Genomic DNA, 9,622 nt, shown 5'->3' with positions numbered 1-9,622 from the left:
GCAGGTGTTGCTGCATTTTAATGCTTTTGTTAGCTGAACCCACTATATGCGGCGCTGCTGCGTTGTTCATTCAAAATATTGCGGAAAAAGAGAACATCAATACGGAAAAGATACTGTTTACGTCAAAACTAAAACCAAGCTGTTCACACAGAACGCACTCATGCCTCTCACAAAAGAGACAGCCACGTTAAAAAAAAAAAAAAAAAAAAACCTTGTCTAGAGACTTTATGGCATCTCATGTTTTTAAATTAAAAAGTACTGTGTGATTGGCTTTCAGCCCTTTGTGTTAAACATACAAACATAATGCTGTTTTATTTATATTTGTTTACACAAATTATATTTGGCTTTTGTTTTTTTGTTTTTTTTTAATTATGCACTTTTTTCATGGTCATGTTATTTAAATGCTTTGAATAACCGTGCATTAGTAATGTTTTGCTCGATGCGCCCTCTTGTGGCCTCAAATTTGGATATAACACAAATACTGATAATATTTAAGTACAAAATTTGAATTTAGCTTTTCAGCCATTTTGATTAGCCAATTAAATTGCCTTGATCTGTTGAGTTGACGTCTAAAATGAGTTGAAATTTCTTTAAATGGATGGTTTTGCAAGTTTGTAAAAAAAAAAGTGAACATTACTTGAATCATGCTGTAGTTATGTTTTTAAGTTGACTAGATAAAATCAACATTATCTTGAATCGGTTAAACGTTTAAAAAAATAAAATAAAATCAAGATTTTACTTTTTGCTATATCGCCCAGCCCTACGTTCAAGAACTGTGGATTAAAGGCAACAAGATCAGGCTGAGTAGATGACGACAGAATGCAGCGGCTCCCTCAGAGCGGCGTGTCGTAGTAGTCCGTAGGTCGCTCGCTCTTGGCCGGCTTCTGTTGGTCCTGCTGATGTTGTTTCATGATCTCCTTCACCTCCTCCTCCGAGCCGTTTCCCCTCCGCTTGCCCAAGGTCTTGCTCCAAGCATCCGCTCCCGCAAGGTTCCTGGCCTCCTCCAGAAGCTTCTCCAGTGTTTCTGTGGTGCAGGGTGGAGGAAGTGGAGACAAAGGCAACAGAGAGAGCATGTCAGTTTCCAGTTTCACTGGACTGCCGCTGGAGGATTGGTTGAGATCCTGGTGGATTCTGCAGGGAGTGGCACCATAGGTCAGTGAAGCTGTAAGCAGAAGATACTCCTCTGTATTGAGTGCATTCCATCTTCATTTACTCAGCCTCATGTCATTGCAAGTGTTTCTGATTCACTCAAAAGTAGGGGAATTAGTGCAAGAAATGCTTTCGTATTGGGTGACAGACTGCACTTTCTAGAACTGGATAGGCTGAGTAGATGACGACAGAATGCAGCGGCTCCCTCAGAGCGGCGTGTCGTAGTAGTCCGCAGGTCGCTCGCTCTTGGCCGGCTTCTGTTGGTCCTGCTGATGTTGTTTCATGATCTCCTTCACCTCCTCCTCCAGCTCCGGGGGGATGATTAACTGGTCGTCGGGGTCGGGTTGAGAGGGAGCCGTGAAGTAACCTCCAGGTTTCTTAGAAGGAGCCTCAGCCGCCACCTCAATCAAATTGTGGCTCTGCTCCTGCGGCGCCACTGAGCCGTTTCCCCTCCGCTTCCCCAAGGTCTTGCTCCAAGAATCTGCTCCCGCAAGGTTCCCGGCCTCCTCTGGAAGCTTCTCCGGGGTTTCTGGGGTGCAGGGTGGAGGAGGTGGAAGCAAAGGCAGTAGACCGTGGATGTCAGCCTCCACTTCCACTTGACTGCCGTTGGAGAAGACTCCGGCGATGGGCTCCTCGTCCTCGCTGTCCAAGCCGTTGTCCGAGAGCGCGCTGGAGAAGGTGGCACTGGACAGCTGCCTCTGGAAGGAGCTTCTGGAGTTGGGAGCGAGGTGGAGTGAACAGCAGAGGAGGCGTGGGTTGGAGTGGCTCTGCGGATGAAGGTGGAGCTGCGCCTCCTGCAGCAGGAGCGGCGGCTCGTCCGAGGATGCAGTGGATCCCACTTCGGAGCTCATCTCGGATGCACTGACCTCGGAGCTGATCTCGCTGCAGGAGGACGGGGGCACGCCGTTGGAGGAGGCCGGGAACAGCCCGGGGCTCGGCGGTGCATGCATGCTTCCGGAGCCGGGCTCCGCAGACGCCGCACAACAGCAACAACAACAGTCTCCGCTAACGTTGAGCTGCACCACCACAGCGCTGAGGCTATCGGTGCAGCCGTACGACTGCGCCAGCGTGCACAGCTTCTTGGCGGCTGACAGCGCATCGGGAACCTTCCGTATGGCTTCCACCGCCTCGCTAGGGTCCAGGACTTCAAACAGACCTCTGCTGCCCAGGATGAAGAACTCGTCTCTGGGGGTCAGCGGGAGCGTGGTGACATACGGGCGAGGCAAGACCGCTGGGTAGAGGAACGAATAGCCCATGATGCGTGTGGAGTCTGTTACGCCGTTCACTTTGTTTGTCCTGTTGGAAAAGGAGATTTTGCCGTTGTGGCGTATGCAGTGGTCAGTAACTCTTATTTTAATACAACAATAACATTCCAAAACTAAGTTCATGGAGTTAAAGCGGTCATGACATGAAAGCAAATTTCCCTTGATCTTTTGACATAGAAGAGGTCTTTGTATGCTAAACACCGTGTCCTAACTACACATGACACGACAAGATTCCAGAGACAAGCAAATTGGCTGTCCACACCAGACGCGACAGAATCAATCAAATATCACAGCCAATCAGAAGCACATATGGACGGTCTCTCTCTGGAAGCGCAATGCACTCACAATGAAATGGATACGTTTATAATCTTATTCATAAATATTAAACCTTTTTAACATTAGTAAAAGTACATACTGAGTGACTGATACCATCTTTGTTATGGAATACACTCGTTGGTTCGCATCGAGTTATTAATACTTAAATTTATTTTCAAGTTCTGAGGTAAACTATCTGTTGTTGTTTTCATTATGGCTAAGGTCAAGCAAAATGATATTCAAACTCACATTAGACACGTTTAACTTTGAATATAGCACATTATAATCAGTATCGCTGTCATAGCTTGTATGTTGTTCCAGCCTTTATTAACATTTTAAAATAATAAAAAATCCATCTCATGACCCCTTTAAAGGGATGGTTCACCCCAACATTCAGCCTCAAACCTGTATGACTTACTTGTGCAGAACAAAAGAAGATTTGAAGAATAGTTCAAAGATTAGGGAAGAATAGTTCAGCTGTAAACAAACAGCCACTGAGGTCCAACAGGACTACTTTTGTGCTACTTTTTGGAGCCTGAAACGGTTGGACCCCCATTGAATATTGCGTTTAACTTCTATAAAAATATCACTTGTGCTGCACAATACATTATTTTGGGGTGAACGATCCGTTTAACTTCTATAAAAATCAACAGATAAGCAGAATACACCTGAAAGTCAACATGAAATGTCAATTCATTTTCTTAATGTGATTCACACAATAACTAATAAAACTGCTAATAACTAATAACTACTGATGAAATCCCAGAAAGGCAGCCTCAAACAGTGACTAAAAGCCATTGGTTAAGACTGACTAATAGTTATTACATTTTGATGAGTTGACTTGAACAAGAGTTGTTTTTGTTTGGAATAAGGTGCACACAATAAGATCAGGAACACAGTGAAAGGAAGGTTCATCTCATGTTGACCTCAGAGCCAGTGGAAAGTGTTTCTCGTACCTCAGTGATGATGGCTTTATGCTGCTGCACGCGGTTGTGTTCCTCTTTGATGCTGATGTTGTGCAGCAGTGACAGCGGAAGCGGCTTGCCGTCGCGGCACAGCACAGCCTGACACTTGCCCACGTTAGCGGCGGTGAGGGTGAAGCAGCCGGTGGGGTCAGTGGGGTCGTGCCGGATGTGACAGAGCGCCGCCGAGCCGCCCAGCTTCTGCCCTGCTGTGCCCAACTTCCTGTTCAACCCAGAGCGAACGGACAGACATACTTAGCAGGGCTACTGAGTGACTAAACTTTTAACCTAATTACTCACATGATGTGAAGTCATTATTGTGTTAAATGAAAAAATGCATTGAATAGATACTACACAAAATTTGCTTCAGAAAGAAATATTTTGATTCAACATTGCACAAATGATATTAAATGGGCATTAATGGAATTTAAAAAAAATGTAAATATGAAACAACTAAAAAAAAATGAAATGATACTTCAAATATAAAACCAAAAGCACCAGTAGGTGTCTGCAAGTGACTGTCTTAATGATTGAGTCATTGAATTGTTCATTCAACCAATTCGTTCAAACAGCTGATTCATTCAGAAACTCAGCAGGTGATTTTTTTCACTGAATCACTGACTCACTTTATATTTATGAACGAGTCAATGAATCATTGACTCACTTTATCTTTATGAACGAGTTACTGAATCACTGACTCACTTTATCTTTATGAACGAGTTACTGAATCACTGACTCACTTTATCTTTATGAACGAGTTACTGAATCACTGACTCACTTTATCTTTATGAACGAGTTACTGAATCACTGACTCACTTTATCTTTATGAACGAGTTACTGAATCACTGACTCACTTTATCTTTATGAACGAGTTACTGAATCACTGACTCACTTTATCTTTATGAACGAGTTACTGAATCACTGACTCACTTTATCTTTATGAACGAGTTACTGAATCACTGACTCACTTTATCTTTATGATAAAGACCCTACCACAAGATGGCAGCGCGTCCACACGCAGCGGCTTCTCTCTGTCCCGTCAGAATGGTGTTTTCGTGTTTTTTGTCTTGTGAGTCGCAGTGTTTTTGTACGTCTTCATCACGTCTAACTGTCTTTAAGCGCGCATAAAGTCGTGAGTTTCTGGTTGATGTCGGCAGAACCACATTTTTAGAGTTAAACTCTGCGCACGCGGAAGAGCTGCGGGACCTCGGTCTGCTCCGGAGGCCTACACCATCACCGACCCCCACTAATGCATCTCACCCACAGCGGAGGCACCACAAGCGGCGTGAGAGGAAGCAGAAGAGGGATAAGCGCGGAGGTACACTGTCACTGCCTACATCAACAAGTGTATTGATGATGTAACAGTCACAAATACCATCACTGTCCGGGCCAACCAGAAGCCGTGGATGACAGGGGAGGTCTACAGACTCCTGGAGACACGGAACGCTGCCTTCAGAGCTGGAGACGAGGGGGGCCTGGGAACAGCCAGGGCCAACCTATCCCGCGGCATCAGACAGGCTAAGAGACAGTACTCCAGGAGGATAGCCCATCGTTTCAGCGCCAGCAGAGACTCTCGGAGCCTGTGGCAGGGGATACAGACCATTACGGACTACAAGCCCCCACCGTGGACCTGTGACAGCAACATCTCTCTGCTGAACGAGCTGAACACCTTCTTTGCTCGCTTTGAGGCACAAAATAGCTCCACTGCACAGAAGACTCCACCTCCTCCCGGTGACCAGGTGATGATGCTGACCCCGGACAGCATGAGGAGATCCTTCAGCAGGATCAATACACACAAAGCTCCGGGTCCTGACAACATTCCTGGGCGTGTACTGAGAGACTGTGCAGCAGAACTCACTGATGACTTCACAGACATTTTCAACATCTCGCTTAATCAGGCTGTTGTTCCCACATGCTTCGAAGCTACCACCATCATTCCAGTCCCAAAGAATCCATCTCCATCCTGCTTCAATGACTACCGTCCTGTTGTACTTACTCCTATCCTCATGAAGTGCTTTGAACGGCTAGTCATGCATCATATCAAGTCTGCCCTCCCCCCCTCCCTGGATCCCTTCCAGTTTGCATATCGGTCCAACCACTCGACCAATGATGCCATCACTACTGCCCTCCACTCATCACTCACACATATATATACAAAAAGGACTCATTCGTCAGAATGCTGTTCATAGACTTCAGTTCAGCATTCAACACAATCATACCTCAACAGCTCATTCACAATCTGGTCCAGCTGGGGCTCAACACTTTGCTGTGCAACTGTTGGACTTTCTGACTGGAAGACCTCAGGCAGTATGGGTCGGCAGTAACACATCCAGCACCATCACACTGAACACTGGGGCCCCCCAAGGTTGGGTGCTGAGCCCCCTCCTCTTCACTCGGCTGACCCACGACTGCACACCGTCACACAACTCCAACCTCTTCATTAAGTTTGCGGATGACACGACTGTGGTGGGTCTCATTAGCAACAGAGATGAGACAAACTACAGGAGCGAGGTGAGCCGCCTGGCCGGGTGGTGCAGTGACAACAATCTCTCTCTGAACGTGAAGACGAAGAAGGAGATTGTTGTTGACTTCAGGAGAGCGCACACTCAGCATGTTCCTCTGACCATCAACGGTGCGACTGTGGAGAGAGTGAGCAGCACCAAGTTCCTGGGTTTGCACATCACAGAGGACCTCTCCTGGACTGACAACACCGCAGCACTGGCCAAGAAAGCACAGCAGCGTCTCTACTTCCTCCGCAAACTGAGAAGAGCCAGAGCCCCACCCCCCATCATGTACACCTTCTACAGAGGCACCATTGAGAGCATTCTGACCAGCTGCATCACTGTGTGGTATGGCGCCTGCAATGCGTCCTGCCGGAAGACTCTTCAACGCATAGTGAGAGCAGCTGAGAAGATCATTGGTGCCCCCCCCCCCAGCCTCTTCAGTCTGCTGCCATCAGGGACACTCGCAAAGCCCTCTGCATTGCAGGTGATCCCACACACCCGTCACACAGCCTCTTCAGTCTGCTGCCATCAGGGAGGAGACTGTGGAGTCTCCAGGCCAGGACCAGCAGACTGAAGGACAGCTTCATTCATCAGGAAGCTGAACTCGCTCCCGAACTTGCACCCCCTTCCCTCTTCTGCCACAGGCACCACTGAACTATGAACCCCCCCCCAGAGATCCCATATCCCCAGGTCCTTCCACCCCCACTCCCACTAACATACGGTGACATGCACCAGTCACTTTGTGCAGCATTGTCTGCTCACTACCTCATTCAGCATAGAACTGACATCATTCTACTGCCTCTTCAGTCAGTTAAATAAAAGAACTGCTCTCTGAGCCCTGTCACTTTAATCAGATTGAATAAGCTTTTTTGCAATACAGTCTTTTTATCTGCACTGTTTGTTCACCTCACTGGTTTGCACTCTATCCGCTATGTGCCTTGCGCTGCTTTATTTAACTTTATTTTTATTTTTTTTACATGCCCTTATTTGTACAGTTATGTTTTATATTTGATCTGTATCTGTCTGTATTTTTAGGCTGTACTGTTAGTGTTATCTGTATGCACCATGGGTCTGAGAGTAACGCAATTTCGATTCTCTGTATGTATGTACTGTACATGTAGAAGAACTGACAATAAAGCAGACTTGACTTGACATGAATGAGTCACTTTATCTTTATGAATGAGACACTGAATCACTGAGTCACTTTATCTTTATGAATGAGTCACTGAATCACTGACTCACTTTATCTTTATGAATGAGTCACTGAATCACTGACTCACTTTATCTTTATGAACGAGTCACTGAATCATTCACTCACTTTATCTTTATGAATGAGTCACTGAATCATTCACTCACTTTATCTTTATGAATGAGTCACTGAATCATTCACTCACTTTCTTTATGAATGAGTCACTGAATCATTCACTCACTTTATCTTTATGAATGAGTCACTGAATCATTGACTCACTTTATCTTGATGAATGAGTCACTGAATCACTGACCCACTTTATCTTTATGAATTAGTCACTGAATCACTGACCCACTTTATCTTGATGAATGAGTCACTGAATCATTGACTCACTTTATCTTGATGAATGAGTCACTGAATCATTGAATCACTTTATCTTGATGAATGAGTCACTGAATCATTCACTCACTTTATCTTTATGAATGAGTCACTGAATCATTCACTCACTTTATCTTTATGAATGAGTCACTGAATCATTGAATCACTTTATCTTGATGAATGAGTCACTGAATCATGACTCACTTTATCTTTATGAATGAGTCACTGAATCACTGACCCACTTTATCTTTATGAATGAGTCACTGAATCATTGACTCATTTGACTTTGGAACTCGATTTGCAAAATTGAAATAACTGAATTTTGACAATATAGTGTTGTTTATTGAACTGTTGTACCAAATCAATACCACATTTGCAAGTGTGGAGAGACTGGGGAAAATCAGCGCACTTGCTGGTGTGATATTGCTAAACTACATCATATGATAGAAATATAAGAGGGTGTTTTTTATTTTTTGCGTTCATATCTTGAATTTTAGGCTCATATAACTGCATCCTAATAGGCTTGATCACAGTTAATTGTCCTGCATCATGTTCATCAGATGCTGCTTCAATGTAAGCTGACGGACAGGTCTGAATGTGTTAGCCTTTTGAACACATTATTTCAATTAATTGCACAACATTAATGTGTTAAATCAACTGCCCTAGTATTTTGTATGCATCACCTCTGCATGACGAGGAAGGTGTTGGTCATGTAGTCTTCCTCACTCTTGGTCCTGTGCAGCTCCTCGGCCAGTATGTCGTTCATGGTGCACTGCAGTAAATACGGCACCTCCACGTTCCTGTCGCCGTCAAACACACCGTACAGAGCCTCTCTGCTGCCGCAGAAGCTGTTGACCGACAGCGCCGCCACACACAGTCTGCAGACACAAACACACACACTCACTGACCGCCACACACACACACACACCAGCTCTGAGCGCTGAGATCCACAACACACTCACTTGTTCTTGACGCCCGAGGCTTCAGTGAAGCCGTGACTCCAGACAGCCGGCCCTCCTGCCGCCTCATTGGCTGAGAACGAGGAAGGGGGCGGGTCTATCCGGAAACAGCGGATGTTACTGAAAAGATGTGGAAGATATCATGTATTATTACATGGCACACATATACACAAGCATGGTCCAAACACTTTACAAGCGAGTAAACGGCTTTGGCAAATAAATAAAACATTACAGACCGGTGGCTGATAACTTTTTTTTAAAGCCACTGAAACCAAACTGAAGTGTTTTCCAGAGAGCCTTTGTAGCACATGATGCTGAGACACTATGTATTTAGTAAAAACTGATCACTTTTTATTTCATTTGGTTGCCAGTGCAACATTTTTTCATTTTAGTTTAGTTTAATTTGATATATAAAAACCAAAACCAAAATCAAAACTATTTAGACATAAAAAAAAAACAAAAATTAATAATCTAAAAAACAATTAAAAAAAAAATACAAAAACCTTAAAATTAAAATATAAAAATAAACGAATTCAAAATATTAATAAAACTACAATCGTATCTCAAAGATACTAAAATAACACTGGCCCAAACGAAGACATTTCAAATAAATTATTATATCAGATTATGCCGAAAGCATTGGACAGATATTAGAAGAAGTGGCTTGATAAGTTAATGTTTTTTTTTTTTTTTATTTATTTCGTAACATTTTGTAACCTATTCAATCGACTGCTCTGAGCAAAATAACACGTTTTTACAATTGTAGGAAAATCCCTAATTGCTGATTTTTTTAGCACTATTATTTTTGTAATTATTAATACCAAACGTATGTGTTAATCTGACATCACTCATTTTAAGCAGAAAGAAATGCACACATGCTCTTACTTGAGCTGCTCGAGGG

The 9,622-nt window shown here is 44.2% G+C and overlaps 1 protein-coding gene across 1 annotated transcript in view; it reads right to left on the bottom strand.

The window, feature by feature from the left end:
• Positions 1-929: 929 nt before the first annotated feature.
• LOC109047612 (PH domain leucine-rich repeat-containing protein phosphatase 1) overlaps positions 930-9,622 on the bottom strand; it is a gene marked incomplete at its 5' end in the record, with an annotated part of 20,893 nt that continues 12,200 nt past the window's right edge. The window contains 5 exon segments of the mRNA XM_042719321.1: positions 930-2,445; positions 3,687-3,914; positions 8,446-8,640; positions 8,725-8,841; positions 9,607-9,622. The exon segment at positions 9,607-9,622 is cut by the window's right edge and continues 115 nt beyond it. Of these exon segments, the coding sequence (XP_042575255.1) occupies positions 1,356-2,445; positions 3,687-3,914; positions 8,446-8,640; positions 8,725-8,841; positions 9,607-9,622 (1,646 nt within the window).

The sequence above is a fragment of the Cyprinus carpio genome, chromosome B2 (assembly GCF_018340385.1).
Source record: "Cyprinus carpio isolate SPL01 chromosome B2, ASM1834038v1, whole genome shotgun sequence".
NCBI lineage: Eukaryota > Metazoa > Chordata > Actinopteri > Cypriniformes > Cyprinidae > Cyprinus > Cyprinus carpio.
The sequence above is the reverse complement of the archived record's forward strand: the minus strand, read 5'-3'. Positions and strand labels throughout refer to the sequence as shown.